This window comes from Lonchura striata, chromosome 6 (genome assembly GCF_046129695.1).
Source record: "Lonchura striata isolate bLonStr1 chromosome 6, bLonStr1.mat, whole genome shotgun sequence".
In the NCBI taxonomy this organism is placed as follows: Eukaryota; Metazoa; Chordata; class Aves; order Passeriformes; family Estrildidae; genus Lonchura; species Lonchura striata.
Genome location: NC_134608.1, coordinates 3,343,753 through 3,361,233, shown reverse-complemented (window position 1 = coordinate 3,361,233; position 17,481 = coordinate 3,343,753). Strand labels below are relative to the sequence as shown.

The window sequence follows — 17,481 nt, the reverse complement described above, 5'->3', positions numbered from 1 at the left end:
TACCCTGGGTTCAACTCAGAGAGCAGAAATCTACAGGCATCACCAGCAAGCTCCAGGCAGGAGTGCTGAGCCCCGGACGCCTCAGCACTCACCTGCACAGAGGTCACCAGAGAAAGCAGGGTAAAAATTCAGACACTTTCACCAAAACCCTTGGTACAGCCATGCCATGGAGTCACTTTGCAAATAAATCCATAAAACCCCACACTGAACGGGGCATGATGGGTGAGCCTGTGCTGGAAAATCCTTCACCTACAGCTCCTCCTGCTTGAGCCAGGGGTGTTTGTCTCCTGCATGGAGAGCCAGGAAAGCTCATGCACCTGCCTCACACAACCAGATCCTGCGAGGTACAAAACAAACTGGGTTTCTGCCTCTGCAGCTGGCCCATGGCAGATGTTTCTTTCATGATACATTCATTTTGTTAGCTCAAGTGAACTCCGAAAATCTCTATTTCATGACCAGGCTCATTTTCTGCTCAGCACCTAGAACCAGAGCAAACCAACTTGCAGAGCTGTCCTGCTATGGATGAGACCATCCCATGGACTGCTCCATCAGGGAGATATCCAGCTTGCAATCCCTCTGTGCCAGAAATACAACCCCCTCTGCCCACAAAACCCCTTTCAAAGAACAGCCAGCAACACCTTCTCCACCAGAGAATCCCAACCTTGTTTTGATGAGATCCTGCCCTTCCACTTAATGCATCTGCTGCAGAAGAGGAAGTCAGGAATGGATCTGCTCACTCCAACCTCAACTTTATTTGTAATTACTGGGCCAAGATGGAAAGCCACTGGCTTGGCTGTTTGCCATTGCCCAACTTGCACTCAGCGATGACCTCTGCAAATCCCTGTGTCTCTTCCTAGGACCAGAGCACTGGAAAGATAAACACAGCATTTTTTAAGGGAAAAGGGATGACCATGCAAACCTGGGGATCCCTTGCATCAGACCTGCAGCCTCTTTTAGATACCCCCAGCAGCTCTTACGTAACCAAGAGTTAATAAAATAGTAATGGTCTTGTTTATTCGGTAAAAATAGGAAATACAAAGGGCACATGCACACTCAGAGGTAGATCTGTACAAACACACAGTTCATGTGAAGGCTCATCCCACCACCCTTGGGGTGTTTCTGCAGACAAAAAGAGCTTCAAACACAACAATCTGTGCTTTGTGTGGGCTCCTGCACTCAGCTGGCACCGTGCAAGAAGTGAGGAGGAAAACGGGGCCATCAGGTGAGAGCCCCAAAACACAGCACTGCAGTACAGCAGCTGCTCCCCTCTCTGATGAACCCAGCCCCAGGGTTGGGGTGCAGGGGCAGTGCCAGGGGTGCCCTTTCTCCCAGCAGTTATCTGTGGTAACACTAGACACGAGCTCGACGCCGGAGCGCTAAAGCACTGACAGATGCATCCTAAAATAAAGCTGGAGTTCACACTAATTACTATTTCAGTTACACTGATTGCAAACACAACTCTCAGCTCGGGAAGAAGTGGCTTTCACAGGCCACAAATGAAACCAAGGTGTTTTTTGTTTTTTTTTAAGGAGCATGAGAAAAAGAAAGGGTAAAGCTTGAGAAACTGTAGGGAGATGGGAATTTGCCCCGTGATCCACAACCTTCAACTGCTTCAGGGGAACTCTGTGGGAAAATTCACCTGACTGGAGCATTAACTACTTGAAAATCAACTGCCTGAATTGCAAATGTATCATTGGTGAAATGGGCATGCAGCTTTGCTCAGATTTTGAGGTCTAACGTGCCAAAGGATGCAACTGTGCAGAGGATCAACCACCAGCAACAGTGTGAGCTACGAGCAGAGCGCTTTCCCCACTCATCCATTTAATCTCGTTTGCAGATAAGTGTATTCACAAACTAGATTATTTTAATTGATGGCTCTACAGCTGGTTCCTATTCAGCTCTTGATCTAAAGCTGTCCTCGACCTCTCCCATCAATCTATGTCCTGACAGTGATGCTCTGTGTGCTTCTTCTCCTTCACCAACATCCTCCCTGCTCCCACTCTGGGAGGAGAGAAAGAACTTCAGCTCTGCTGCTTTTCCAAGCACAAATACAAGATACGTGCACAGAACGAATCAAGGAACAAGCTGGTCCAGGCAGAGATTCCAGCTCAGATCTGTGATGATGCAGGAAATGCTTCCCTGCCTCTTTCACATGCACTTCAACAGTGGGACTTTTCCCAACTGAAGTCAGTGAGGAAAGTAACTCTGGCATCAAGCCCTTCACTGAACTACCCGAGAAAATGGTTAAAAGGACACTGCAAAATATGGAAAGGTTTCTGGGAGAAGGCAGCCTACCTATGAGCAACCTTCTTGCACCACACTGTGCTCCAGGCAGCAAAACAGGCTGTTACCATTAGTTAACTTTTTCCTTCCCATTTTAAGCATTACTGCCTAAAAATTACCACCCTGGCAAGCTCTGCCACCCCCCATCCAAGTGACCTGGCCCTCATTAGCTCTGCCAATGGAGGAGACTGTCATTCATGCTGGCAAAATTCTGGGAGCAGGCACAGGAGTATTTCCTTACTCCTCTTACTGCAAGGGACACATGCCAGGAACGACACGGGAGGGAGTTTTTAAGTAAATAGGAGAAAATATAGAAGAGCAAAGTGCAAGCCCAGAAGAGTCTCCTGTAGGTCCCAGCACTGGCGTGAGTGGGACAGCAAAGGGAAACCTTTGTAATGCCACACCACAGACCTTCCTGCAGCCTGCAGTGCTTCCCACAGCCATTCTGGAAAGCATCCTTAAAAATAAAAATAGCTTTGAATCACAAAAGAACACTGGGTGTGTAGCCTGGCTCAAAGCCCCTGGCTAACACCACTCTGGTACTTCTGTACCCCTACCCTTGGTATTTTCCAAAAACCCCAGCAATGACAGCTTTTAGCCCTCAGGTTTGCAAACAAAACCTGGGAAGGTTGTGTGGCAGCAGGTCAAGCACCAGCAGGCAGGTTAAAAGCAAGTGTCAGCTCACAGATCTGAGGCTTGCCCAGGTCACCCAGAGAACCTGGGGCTGTCCCATCCCTGGGAGTGTTCAAAGCCAGGCTGGATGGAACTCTGAGCAACCTGGTCTGGTGGAAGCTGTCCCTGTCTGAGGGGTTTCAACAAGATGATCTTTCAGCTCCCTTCCAACCCTTCTGTGATTTCTCCATTTAGGAGTCTCAGCTCCTAATTTTTAATGAACAGAGCCAACAGGGCTGCTCACATCCCTCTCCAGGCAGAGACAAATGTGTGGAATGACCACACAAAGCCAATGTCCAGCCCTGCACTTAGAATTCCACATCACATCCAGTAAGCACAGGCTAAGCTCCTCACCCCATCCTCCTCCTGGGCTCCTCCAGTCCCACTGTGTGACAGCCCAGCAATACCCTCACACAGCCCTAGGACATTTAAACCAGAGCTCAGCATTGCAATGCAACTGTAAGCCAATAAGCCTTTTTTAAAAAATGGGAAACACCCTCAAATTGGCCCTGGATGATTTGCTATCCGTGGGGGTCACCAGGGATGAACTAAAAAATTCATACAGTGCAGGGGTAGCAGCTTCCTGATAGGCTGGGAGACTGTCTGTAGCTGGGGTGGCAGCAACAGATGCAGGGCTGGAGCCATAGGGAGCTAAGGATATAAGCAGCAAGGTCTCCAGGAATATGTAATACCTTTTAATAGACCAGCTGGTACAGTTGGGAAAAAAAATCCTACAACCACACAAGCCCTCCTTTGAGCTGGTGCACCTTCATGCCTGGCCATTTTTTCCAGCTGCATCACTTGGTCTATTAAAAGACATTACAGCTCCCTGAAACCCTTGTCTCTTCCTTTGGCCAGTCCTTCCCAGGATGAGGAATTTAGGTCATCCTGATGCTCCCCTTGTGATACCTGACAGCCTGCTGAAATGAAATAAAGATTTTGGCCCTAACATATGGAGCAGTTAATGTCCTGTGCACAGGCCAGACAAAGCTTGTTGTCCTTTAAGACCAAAAGCTTAAAGCTGTCACTGCTTCCATCAGTGCACGTGGGCGTTTGGACACCTGGAGGACCTACAGGAGTCTTTGGCCACTTCTGCCAACCTTGCAGGAGTGAGGAAGCCAGGGCTGGTGGGGCAGGATGTGGGACTGCTTTGGGAATAAACTGCAGAGGGATGCTGGAGTAGAGGAAAGAAGATTTTACACTCAATGCCCAAAGCCTACAGACCACATTTCATGGCCACAGCTCCCACATCCCCTCACTGGGTCTGCGGCCCACAGAGCAGCCATAGCCAGCACCCCTGGGAGCCCCAGGAGGAGCACAGGTCCCATTCCCAGCACAAGGCTCACCCCACTCCTGCTGCCTGACCTTTCCTGGTAGCTTAGAGGAGGTCACCGCGCCCTGACGGCTCCGAGCAGCTGGGACTGAAGCTGCCCAGCAAGGCCAGGCTGGAAGGAAGGAAGGAAGTTATAGCAGGCTTTTAAATAGTGCTGTGCAATACCTGAAACTTCTATTTCTGTGCATGGATAATATGGTTTCCATATTCTCCTCCTTCTCAGCAGACCAAGCCATTCACGCTCAAATTGAATTAGCAACAACCCACGCTCTTCACCAGTTCAAACCATTAAAGCTCAGTGAAGCCACTGTGTAGGACAGTCCCAAGCTGTACATTTTCAACTCATGAAGAATGTATAGATGTCCTTCCATGTTTGCTTCCCTCTCCTATTTTCCCTTTATAACCAAGCATTGGATTGCAGGTGGTCTTGCAGCCCCCAGACACCAATGCAGCTTCCTGCAAGATATCCGAGGTTGTCAACAAGGTTACATCCACCCCTCCAGGCTCAGGCAGGGAACCAGAGAATCAAGAGGACCCTCAGGGCTTCCTGAGGGTCATACACAGCTGTATACAGCAGAGCCACCAGGGGTTTGCAGTCCTGATGAGGACAGCTTGGTATTATGAAAACACCCTCACACTTAGAAAAAAAATCACCAAGACAGAACTCCTTCAAACTAAATATACTTGCTTCTCTGTGGCAATTAACCAGTTAAAATTTTTTCTTCCTTGAGTTTTGCCATCACATCTGCCATTCATCAGACCTCCCATCTTGAGTCGACCAGGCAAGGAACAACCTGGATACCTTTGATGAAATAGGTTTTCCTCCATGCCTGGTGCACACACCTGAAGGCTCTGAGCCCAGCACCACCAGCCAGAGAGGATCTCTGAGCTCTGGTCTCCCTTTGGGACCCCTCCTGATCCCTGCTATTGGTGAAAATATTTCTAAGGATGGTGCTCATTCACCATGGACCACAGCAGGGCTGCCACCTCCTCCTATGGACCATCACACCTAGGAGTAACATTCCAGTTTTCCCACCTCCCCACAGGGTTGGTACAAGCAGGTCCTGCATGCATGAAACAACTCAGTTCTCCTGAGAACCCAGCATAATTCCAACACCTGCTCCAGGACATTAGCCCAGCACGTTACATTCAGCTGGTGACACCCCTTCCCAAACTGTGGATTTCACAGAAAGGGAACATCCCCTGCCCTACAGCCCCCAGACCAGGGATACCAGTGGGATACCTACAAGCAGGGGAGCCACTATTTCCAAGTCAGCAAACACCAGGAAAATGTACCAGGAGCCACCTCAGGCCCCAGCCCAGGAAAGACTCGAGCCCAAATCAGTAATGCAAACACCAGGATTCAAAGAGTAACAAGCAATGCAAGGTTTGATGACAACATTGCTGTTCAGGACTTGGTGTGATTCCACTGCCAGGCAAGTGACGAGTGCCAGACTGCCAAACAGGCGTGGAACAGGAGTGATTTAAGGAATACAGGTGGTTTTATGAAGGCAGGACTAACATAGGAGACTAAAAGCTATTTCCTAACTGAGCCTGGTTACAAATCTCAGCTAAACTTCCCTGCACTGCAACAGGATTGCCTGGCAAAGTGCGTGTCCTGCTCTGCAGGATGCATGGATACGTCCATCCCATGGGAAGGCCATACAGAGGGGATGCTTGGCGAGAAAGAGGAACTCGACAGATCCAGGTTTTGGCACTGGAGCTACGAATGCCCTGGAGGAAATCATTTTTGGAAGGCACGCCAGGGAGAGCACAGGCAGCTCCACCAACGCAGCAAGGGCCAGGCAGGAGGCTGGATGCCAAGCTCTGCACGCAGGAGAAATCCTCGCGCCAAGCAAGGTCAACGGGATTACAGGGGCAAGCAGGGATTGCTCGCACGAGTGGAGATGGGAAGGGCACAACCCCTGGTCTGCACCCAGACTTACACCGAGAAAATGCCACCACACAGGCGGCCCTACGTGACTCTGTGTCCAGGACCACTTCAGAGCCCTGTTTTCCTTTAAAATTTGCCATTCCTGGTGGCAGGAGGCAAATCGGCCCCATCCAACTCCTTGGCCAACCAAGGAGACACAGCTACTGCCAAACTCACAGCCAGAATGAAAAGCTGAGATGCTGATTAAAAAAAAAAAAAATTAAAAATATATTGCTCAAACCAACTTGCAGAGGGAATCACTGTGCAAAAGCTGACATGGGAAGCTGCAGATTTATCCAGGAGCAGCCGAGTTTGGAGTATGTGCTCCCTCCCGGCCCTCCCCCCGGGGGCCTCCCCACCCAAAGGGATGGATGAGGTTCATCCCTTCAGCTGTTTATAAAAGCAGCAGTATTGCGCTCAGACGCACTCGGCAGCATTCCTCCCTCTCATTCCTGCGAGCTATATAAGGGAACAGCCAATTCCAGCCTCGCTCCCCTGTAGCCAGCCCCGATCCCTTTGCGCCGGAGCAGCTCCAGGCTGGGTTTCCTGCAGAAGGACTTAAACCCGTCCTCGGCGGAACACGGCGCTGCGCTGGACCTTGTCATCAAATGGCAGCACAGGCAGCTGCCAAATGCTGCCGGCTCGGTGCTCTAATAGGGAACAGCTGGAGAAGGACCCTGCATTCCTCCCGCCCCGTCCACACCGGGGGCTCTGTTCGGGATTCGGCCGCAGCATTTCCACCCATCACGGAACGCAGCCGGCACTGCTGTGCCACGCACAGCCCAAAACCCAAGAGCTTCCAGCCCCCTGCCACTTTGGTGCCTAGGAATGGGGGGCTTGCTTTGCTTTTTATGGGTTGCGGGATTTTTTTTTTTTTATTTGGGTCTTTTTTTTTTTTGAGAGGTGTTGGAGAAACAGAACTGCGCAACTAAATGGCATTTTGCCTTCCCTGCTGACCCTCTGTGTTACAAAAACTCTACTTTAAGCAACTTGCATCCCTGTGTACATCCACACTTAGGAACACACACATCTGTAACACACCCCCCATAAATAAATACGGGAACACACGGCGCAATTCGCACGGCGCTCGTGCCATTCCCATCCTGCCCCAACTCCCATTTACTTTGGAGGAGTTAAGCAACTTGTAATGGCAAATAAATAAAAGAAAAATACACTTTTGGTAGCCACGCACATTTTCTGTCCTGCACCCTGCATGCTCAGTAACATGAAACAGTCCACTCATATTTTCTCAGAGCTCTGCTGGAACACAAGGGGGTATTCAGAGCCGCAGGAAAAAAATGCGTCCAAACAGGATCTGAATGATGAAATAGGAATTGCCACATTTAACAGGAAAAAAAAAAAAATAGGATAACCCAGTTGCCCAGACCTTTATACAATAACAGTTCGTCTGAGGTAGCGATGGGCTGCTTCTGCATGTTGCAGAGAGCAAAGCAAGCCACGTTGCCCAAAAGAAGCCTAGAAAATCCAGACTCTACGTGACCTGACTTACTTATTTCACAGGAAACTGCATGGAAGGAGGAAGGGGGGGCACGGGGGGGAAAGGAAAAAAAAAAAAAAACCCACCAATCATTCATGCTACCGTAGTTACACCACGCCATGGAGCGGAGTAGTTTGCTGTGAAAAACCAAACTGAAATAAGCCAAACCCCGTTTGGAAAATAAAACGGGAGCAAAGAAGCCGAGCTGGGGGAGAGCCCCCGGCTCCCAAACCGCACCCGTTTATTGGGTGTATTTTTTTTTTTTTTAAATTTCGACGGCATCAGAGCACCGCCCGAGAAGGCTCGCAGCAAAACGCCAGCACTCACCGGGGTTGTTGGCCTCTCCTTCGAGGATGTGGAGCTCGGTGCAGTCTGCCAGGGAATGCTCGAGGCAGAGCTGGAGGAAGCGAGCCTGGGTCCGGCTGACGCGTTTGAGCAGGGAGAGCAGCGCAACAGTCTGCTCGCACTCGTTCCAGCCCTTGAACCACCCGGCCAGCACGCCAACCTGGTCTCGGAACATCATGGTGAGCCGGAGGGACAGCTCTGCGGGGAGAGAATAAATAACCGGGACAGCCTCCCTGCCCCGGCGCCGCTGCCGCCACCCTGCTCGGGTCAGGGGTATTAAAAATAAAAATAATGATGATGATTTAAAAAAAAAAAAAAAATTCTCCTTTGCGACGCGAAGGGCGGGTTTGGTTTCTGGACGCAGCTCCCGGCCTGGGCTGGGTTTTGCTCCCTCTCTTCTGGCTTCGGTGCAGCGCTGGATTCCTGGAGGGAGGGAGCGAGGGAGGGAAGGAGGGAGGTGGTGGGGCCGAAAAAAAAAATAAAAAATAAAAAAGCCAAAAAAAGGAAAATCCCAGCGTCAGAGCTGCAGCCAGCGAGGGGAACGACCTCCTCCCGGCGGGGGCTTCACACCTGGAACAGAGAGAGGAGGGGGCGTCAGGGGGGCTGCAGGAGGACGAGGAGGATGGAGAGGAAGGCTCGCACTCAGCCTTCCTCCCACTCCCCATCCAGCGCGCATTCCCCCGCCGTCACCGCGATCCCCCCACATCCCGCACCGCCATTTGGGATGGGTGAGGGGGGGGAACACCCAGCACAATCCCCCCCCCCCAAAAAAGTTCTCCCCCGCACACACACACTCCGTACAAAAACACACTCACCTGACTCATAGCGGCCCCGGCGATCGGGGGAGGAGGGGGCGGCGCGGCGTTTTTAAGGTGGCCGTGCCATGTCCATGGGATGAAGGGGGGGGAAAAATGAGGGAAGGAGGCGGGAAAAGGGAAAAAGGGAAAGAGGGGAAGGGAGGGGGGGGGCGCGCGCGCGCTCCGCGGCGCGAGACTGAGCCCGGCCGCGCGCCGGGCCCCCGCTCCCCCATGTCGCTCATTTGCATACGGGTGACGTCATCGGCGGGTGGGCGGGGCCGCGCCGCGCGCCGCTGGGGGGAGCCCGAGGGGGACGCGCGTCCCCCGCGTGTCCCCTCTGTCCCCCCGCCCTTTCTGCCACTCCCCCCGGGAATTTTGGGCGCTCCTCCCGCACAGGGAATGCTGGAAAACACAAAACACGCTCCGGATCCCCTCCCCGCGCCGCAGTTGGCCCGCGGAGCTCCCGCTGGAGGAAACCACCCTCTAGTGGGCTGCGGGGTAATGGCAGGGGGGGATGTTCTGGGGGGGAAAAGCGCCGCTTTGGGTTCTGGTGAATGTGGCATCGTCCCCAGATGGTAATTCTTAAAACTTTTTTTTTTTCCCCACAGAGTTTTGCATATTAGATACGCGTGTTAAATATACAAGGATTTAACCCCGCCAAGCGTGCAGGGACAGGATTTGTGTTTGGGTTATCATTTCCTGTGCAGATTTTATTTCCCTTTCCCATTTCTCATGTATTTCCTTTCTTTTTCCCTTTTTAATTTTATTTTCATTTATTTCCATCCCATATTAAGAGAATTAAAGAAAGGAAATGGTGGAGAAAAAACCCTAAGCACAAGTGTTTGCAAGAAAGCATCAAATACTGAGCATAATCAAACATTTTACAAAGCAAAAATAAAGGTGTAAAGTGATTTTATCTGTGGGCTTTTTATTTGTGGGAGTACCAGTCAGTTTTAAGCAATTTCTTCTTGCCTTGTCACTCCAGGCTGCTGTCCAAAGTGTCTCTCCAGCTCAGAGCCCCTTTAGGAGTCCACAAAAAATCTGATCCATGCTCGGGAACAAGTGACACTGGCACCTCTGCCCAGGGCAGTGGTGGAGTGCCCATCCCTGGAGTGATTTAAAAGCTGTGTGGATGTGGCACTTGGAGATGGGCCACTGTTGGCCTTGGCAGTGCTGGGGGAATGGCTGGGCTTGATGATCTTAGAGGGCTTTTCCAACATTAACAATTCTGTGATCCCATTATTCTACCTTTGCAGCATCTCCCTGCCCTCATCACGTTGAGGACAGAGAAGTTCAGAGTTAAGAGACAGCCCAGGTGTCAGGACATGGTCTGGGAAGGAGACACGATGAGATCATGGCAAAGGGGGGCTGAAGCCCTCCACCAGTGAGTCACAGAATCAGAGATCTTAAAGCTCATTTCATTCCAACCAACCCCTGCCATGGGCAGGGACACCTTCCAACATCCCAGATTGATCCAAGCCCTGTCCAACCTGGCCTGGGACACTTCCAGGGATCCAGGGGCAGCCACAGCTTCTCTGGGCACCCAGTGCCAGGGCCTCCCCACCCTCCCAGCCAGGAATTCCTTCCCAATATCCCATCTGACCCTGTCCTCTGGCAGTGGAACCCATTTCATCTTGTCCTGTCTCTCCATTCCTTGTCCAAAGTCCCTCTTCAGCTCTCTTGGAGCTGCTTTAGAAATCCATCCCCTATCAGTGGCTGTGTGCTCTGGTGGGGGCTGGAGAAAGGAAAACTCCATGTTTGTGCAGCCTTTGGTTACTTTTAAAGCTACACATGTCTGAATCTGCCCTTTTTGGGGGGAACCCAGTGGTGGGGAAACAAAGGCCACCCAAAACCACCAGGAACACCTGGTCCTGTGTGCCGGAGCATCAATCCCACTGCAGGATGACGAGATGAGGATCACCAGGTAGACATCAAGTGCAAACGGTCCATCTCGCCGCACTTGGAGTTTGCTTTTAGCTCTCAGTCTGTCTGGTGACTAATTAAACAAACCGGAGTTCCCTGCCAACAAACCCCGGCCATCTGCCTCGTCCTCCGGCTCCATCCCAAGAAATGCTCCACCAAGGAGCCCCTTTCCCCTCAGCTAAGTGCTGCCAGCCCTCTCGCTGTCGGGGTGTGCTTGGGGATGGCTGTGGAGCCATGAGGATGCACCATGTGCCGCGCCAGGCGCGCGTCTCGCGCGGGAACGCGGAGCGAGGCTCCCGTGGCACGAGGAGCTCCGGGTGGGAACGCCGTGCGCTCACAGCCCGCTAATTTAAGGCTTGCCAAGCTGGCCGTGCCAAGAACGCCTCCCAGGTTTTTCGTTTTGCATGTCTAAAGTGGGAAAGGCAGAGATGGGAAGGATATTTAGGGCTGAAGCAGTAAATGCATCTCTCTGTGAGGCTGGGCAGGGCGGTGGGAAACGGTGTCCCCCCACACCAGCAAGCTGTGGAGGAAAAGAGTAAAAGGACCAAAGCCACGGTTTCTATCCTGTGCTCCAGGAGATACCAAGACCATGCTTACTAATTGATCCAAAAATAATCACCCTGAATTTAGGACCCCACAGTTCCCATTCCCCAGAATATCCCAAGGAGGCAGCTGTGGAGGAGTGAGACCCTGACGTAACAGCACGCGCCTGATGTTTGGAGGTTTCTATGGTAATTAAAAAACAGATCTGTGACCCGTGGAAGAAATTCCTTGCTGCATTCCGTGCTCTTCAGGGCGGGTGCCCGTGCAGATCCGTGCAATGGACGGATCCTCAAGCTGGCTGGGAGCAGATCTCCTTCCCTGACTGCAGTGGAGGCACTCACCAACACCCCCGTGGCCAACTCTCTTCCCAGCAGATGGAGAATCCAAAGTGCAGACCACGTGTCCTGGGAGCAAAGACACCCCATGCAAAACACAAGGCAGATTGAGTGGAGAAGCAGGGTAATTCTCTATTATAAGGTAATTCCTGTGGGACCTTGGGATCTTTGCAGCTCCAGCTGGAGCATTTCTGCAGGGCTGCAAGTCCCTGGGTAGGAAGCAGAGGCTGTCCGTGTTGCTGTGGGCTGGGGCAGAGCAGATGCTGGTCTGGGGTGGGTCATGGAATCACAGAATATCCTGAGCTGGAAGGAACCCACAAGGTCCATCCAACTCCTGGCCCTGCACAGGACACCCCAACAATCCCATCCTGTGCCTGAGGGCATTGTCCAAATGCTCCTGGACCTCTGTCAGCTTTGGAGCTGTGACCATTCCCTGGGGAGTTCCCTGGGGAGCCTGGGCAGTGCCCCACCACCCCTGGGGGAAGAACTTTTCCTGATATCCAACGTAAACCTGCCCTGACACAGCTCCAGCCATTCCCTGTCACTGCCATAGAGAGCAGAGATCGAAGCTGCACCCTCCATGAGGTCTCCCCTCAGCCTCCTCATCTCCAGGGTCAGTAGAGCAACATTTAGATTTCTGTTTATTATTTCAGAGGGAAAATAAGAGGCCTGTGGTAATATTAGCCAAGCAGGTGGTCTAAGCAAATTAGTGAATCCTGATGATTCCCGAGTTCAAAGGAAGCAGTTGCTCATCTCTGTGGAAGCTATCTGATAACATATTTAGCTGAAGAAAGGATGAGTGTATCCACCAGCACACAATGGCCCAGATTTCCTAGCTCATTAAACCCAAATATTAGTGAAAATACCATGGTAAGCAAGCTGAGATAATTAAATACAACATCATTTCCATTTGTTCCTAAACACAGTGTGGGAATTGGCCACTGGGATGGCAGCATTTCTCTTACCTTGGGTGGTGAAGTGGAGCTGTACAATTCACACAGAAAAACACCCTTTGAAAAGCAAACTCACACCAAAAAGAAATAGAATATAATAAAAAAATAAAAACTATACAGTAAAACCTGTATGGGTCTGTATTTCCAAACTGGATGAGGCAGACATTAAAAACTCACAGAATCCTTGAAGGATTTGGGTTGGAAGGGACTTTAAAGACCATCTTCCACCTTTAACATGACCTTCCATCTGGATCAGCTCTCAGTGTGGATGTACAACCACTGCTTCTTAAGCCCTGTTAGTAGAAAATGAAGTGTTGCACAGCCCAAATCCTGGTGAAAGCAGCAAGGGCTGACTCCTCTGATGCTGGAGGCAGTGATCACTGGGTGATGGAGGATGAGGGCTGGTAGGAAAAGCACATTTAACCTTCTGGCTTGAGCTGCGACCGCAGATCTGAAAGGGAAAGAGGAGTGGCAGCATCTGGGTGCAAACACCTGGAAAAAGGAGCTCTGGGAAATACTGGTTAGCATGGAAGGGCTGCTCACATTGTATTTGTTTAGCCATTGTCAAGGGGTTGCTGCGAGAAGATCCCATGTCCTTTCTGAAATGCTGGAAGTGCATGGACATCGCCTCTCCAGCAGTGCCAGCTCTGCCCTGCACGCTTGATGGGTTGGCTCAAATGGACCCCGGGGACACAGAGCAAACAAAATAAATCAGCTTAACTAATGGTACTCAAAACCCACCCCTGGCAAATGTATCACAGGCTGACCTCGTGCCTGGAGATGCCAACATAATTAGTGATGGAGAGGAGCTGAGAGAGAAGGGGATGCAAAAAGGGATGTGAAGGATTTCCCCTAAGTTTCACTGGGCTCTGTCAGATTCAAACAACTCCTTGAATATCAACATCGCAACATCTGATGGTCCCATCGACAGCAATGAGTATTTGCAGAATGTGCCTTTGCAGGACTGAGATCCCTGTGCATGCTGGCCTTCAGGACAGCCTGGTTATCAGCACTGGATTATGGGGCACACAAGACTTGTCCCATTCCGTCCTTTCCAGCCATTGGCATGGGCATGGAGAACAGTTCCACTCACACGGGGCACGGGTCTGCACCCCTGAGCAGCTCTGGGCCCCTCTTCATGCACACCAACACCCCAAATGCCTGCCAGGCTGGTAATGCCCTGCACGGCTGCATCCCATAGCCAGTCTCATATTTACCTACAACACTGGGATTTTTCCAGTCATGTCCAGTCAGCACTGAGAGCAGCTTGTTATAGGACTTGGAGCTGACTGAGGCTGTGCTGCAAGCAGATGGCCCTGATGAAACAAGACACTGATCCCCAAGGAGGCACCGTGCAACGGAGCTGCTCGACTCCCTGGCTCCAGCAGCTCCAAGGCAGGCTTGGATATGTGCATTAACACGCACCATCGAGGAAATTGCTTCCCTTGCTTCCCTAACCACCCCTCTCAAGCAACTCTCTTTGGAAGCTTGGTTCCAGCTCGAGGCACGTGTCAGCAGCACTGACACTGTGGCAGTTTTCCTAATTAGTTATTAATAATGGAGCAGCTGACAAAATTAGGGTAATTTAATTGTTAAAGGAGAGAGGAGGAGTTTCCAAGCTGGGTGAGGGTTTAGATGTAGCTAGGATGCTGGGGTGGAGGAAAACCTCAATGCTTACACTTGGTGGAATGGAAGAAGATCCAAATGTGGAAAATGAACAGGGAGGAAAACAGCCCTCATTGATCCTCCTGCTCCTGACTCCGAATAACTTCAGCAAAATCTGGGGAAGTGACATCTAGGGCTGCCTGGACTAAGAAGCATGTGTGGGCACAGCTGGAATAGATGTAAATGGAGATGATCCACTGAGGCCTCTGAGGGCTGTTCTGCATCTTGCCCAAGCCCTCCTCATGACAGAGTGTTGAATGCTGTGAAATTTGATGGAGAATTTGGTGTTGAAAGGGAAAACTGGAGCTGGCAGACTCATTCACACATTTTTGTGTCTCTGGGAAGACAGAGATTGAAAGACTGGAAAAGTTGTAGTCATTCTTTAATGAGAATTCACCAGCTCTTGGCAAATACTCCTTTTTAGTCCTATTGCAAAATGTAAAGGTAAATTCTCTCAAGTGTCATTCAAGCTGTCTCAGTAGAGGAGGGTTTGGGTGATACTGCAGTCACTCCAGCCGGGGTTTGGCAGTGAGCACCTGGGAGGAGAAAGGCAGCAGCTGGGTCTCATGTATGCAACCTTGTCTCAAGTATGGCAGCATCTGGTGAATGAAAATCATTGCTTTTCAAGCTGTGCTGTGCCATAAATCACTGCCCTGGTCTTACTTTGATCAATGGAATGTGCTGCCCCACAGGACTCTGCTCACCCTGGCAAGCAGAGGCAATGCCATGTCTGACTCCTTCAGGGCTCCTCTTTTGCCATAATCATCCTCAGCCTTGCTGCCAGCAGTATCCCATCCCAAGCTCCCTCTAAACTGGTGCTTTTTGAGCTGGCAGTCATTCCCTACAGGGAAAATCCTTGAAATTGAGGACCCTCAGGAGCTGGAGTGAACAAACCAAATGAGGTATCTGTGCTGCACGTGAGCAGGGAAGACACAGTATCTGTATCTCACAGTTCTGCTGGCAGGAGACTGATGTCTGATAACCCCTGGTAGAGCTCTGTTCTGCCTCCAAACTCAACAGCATCTGCAGAGTTACAGGGAAAAAAGAAGAGGGTAACTATGAAAATAATTCGCAAGTTAGCAATCCTCCCCTCCAGCCTGTTTGTTCATGAGGATAGACACTGGAATAAATAGCATGTGGATAGAGAGAAGTGATGCATTAGACCTCTCCCCAGTCCCCTGACAGCAGCTACTACTGAGACATCTGTCAGGAAATATTAGATGTGAAGTGGCTATGCAATGGGAGAGGAAAAATTATTAGGAACTGCCAAAACCCCTCAACTGATGAAGACAAAAAGCTGGAGGAGGCATTTAAAACCTAGAAAAGCTTTTTAAGTACAAATCTTTTGCTGATAAAAGGTCGCTGCAGAAAACACAGGTAGCAACTAATTGTCCTGATAATTATTGTTGGTCCCACAGAAGCAGTTCTGGGATTCACTCAAATCTCAGGAGGATCCATGTAGTGCAAGTGTTTTCCAAGGAATGGAAATCAGAGAATGCCAGAATGGTTTGGTTTGGAAGAGATCTTAAAAATCAACTTGTTCCAACCCCCTGCCATGGACAGGGACACTTTCCATGTGAGCAGGTTGCTCCAAGTTCCACCCAGTCTGGCCTTGAACACTTCCAGAGGTGTGAGAGAAATGCAAATCCTCATGTCACAACTGTGATAAACATCCCACTGTTTCCCTTTCCATGCCTGAGGACTGCATGAGCAGGGAGAAGGAACAAAAGGAGTTTTTTGGGTTTCCTAAGCCTGATGAAGGCTCAGTTAATGTCAGCATGAATTTATAATCTCATTGATCTCCAAAATTCTGTGGGAGAAACACAAAGACTCCTCATTTTGGACATCAGACCATGCTGATGAATTCATTTAAGACTATGTCTACATATAGTATTTTTACTCTTTTAAATCATTCTCATTATGAGATGGAATAATTGAGGCAGGACCTCTCCAGCTCAGCTGCAGCAGCACCCATACAAAGGTGCCTTTATGTTGGTGTTGGACATTCCCACAAATTTATGGAACCCAACCAGTGTTGGGCCCTTTTACAGCTATATCCACACTGCACTACAAGCTCTTGTCTCTCTACACACATTGCTCACACAGAGCAACACAGAAACAATTTAGAGCTGCCCCAAGTGACTCTGAAGTGCTCAGCAGACACCTTCTTTGGTTTTGGGGGATGTTGTGGCAGATCCTGCAAAACCTGTGACTCTCTAGTGTTCAGCTGTGGCCTCATAGCTGTGCTCAGGTTTGCACCTGCATCCTTGTATGCCATCAGAAATAGTAATAATTCCAAAGTTATCCAGAAATAAACCCATAATCCAAATTTTCTCTTTTTTTCCTGCCAGCATATTCCAGCAAGGCAACATCAAGCCTTTCTAACAACTCAGTTCAGGGGACTTCTGCTGTAGCAGATGGAATTCAGCTATCCCTGGCATTAATTACATCAACTACACACACAGAGGACACCAGGGACAGCCTCTGCAGGGGCTGCACGTTCTCTGCAGTGACAGAGGCCAGTCCTTGTTTACTCTGGATGTGAGGACAGCTGAGCAAGTGGCTGCAAGAGACCTCCAGTGACAGATGTCAGCCCCAGACCTCTCTCACCTGGCAGACATCACCTGCAGACCGGGCAGAGTTTCCTCAAGGCACAGGGAACCCCAGCCACGTGCAAATCAGCAGGAGAAACTCACCCAATTCCTGTCTGCTTTTACCATACTTGAAGTTTGATGTTAGCATGTAAATGAGGCGTTTAAATCAGATTCACACAGAAGCTCATCTTAAAGCTGAACAAAACATGTACCTGGGCAGCTTGTGGACAGCCCCACCACCACTTCAGTGAAGAAATTTTCCCTGATATCCAATCTAAACCTTGCCTGCTGCAACTTGAGGCTGTTTCCTCTTGTCCTAGTCCTTGTTTCTTGGGACAAGATCCAACCCCTCACCTGGCTGCACCCTCCTGTCAGGGAGTTGTACAGCAGCCACCTGAGCTCATTTCCCTACAACCATTTTCCCCTCTACTTAGGAGGCAGATAAGGAGGATGGAAGATGCTAACACAGCAACTTTTCCTACAGAAGGAAGATGCCCATGTCACAGTCCACTGGCACTTGGAAAGACACCTTGGGACATTCCTAAATAGCACCACTTTGTCTGATCAGCCCATTTGGAAGCCTCAGCTCTGATTAGGGTTGATGAAT

General features: G+C 50.3%; 1 protein-coding gene across 3 annotated transcripts in view; it reads right to left on the bottom strand.

Moving 5' to 3' along the window:
• The window catches only part of SAMD4A (sterile alpha motif domain containing 4A), a 98,605-nt gene extending 89,539 nt beyond the window's left edge, over window positions 1-9,066 (bottom strand). Inside the window, exons 1-2 of one of the 3 annotated variants that reach the window (XR_004148368.2) lie at window positions 8,880-9,066; window positions 8,047-8,634 (exon numbers count right to left, since the gene is read on the bottom strand). Coding sequence is in view for 2 of the 3 variants with exons in the window: in XM_021546816.3 (XP_021402491.2) it covers window positions 8,047-8,242 (196 nt within the window). In the remaining variant the exon portion in view is untranslated. The remainder of the gene's footprint in view (window positions 1-8,046; window positions 8,635-8,879) is intronic. The other 2 variants (XM_021546816.3, XM_021546817.3) reach the window with 2 other exon arrangements.
• Window positions 9,067-17,481: the final 8,415 nt, after the last annotated feature.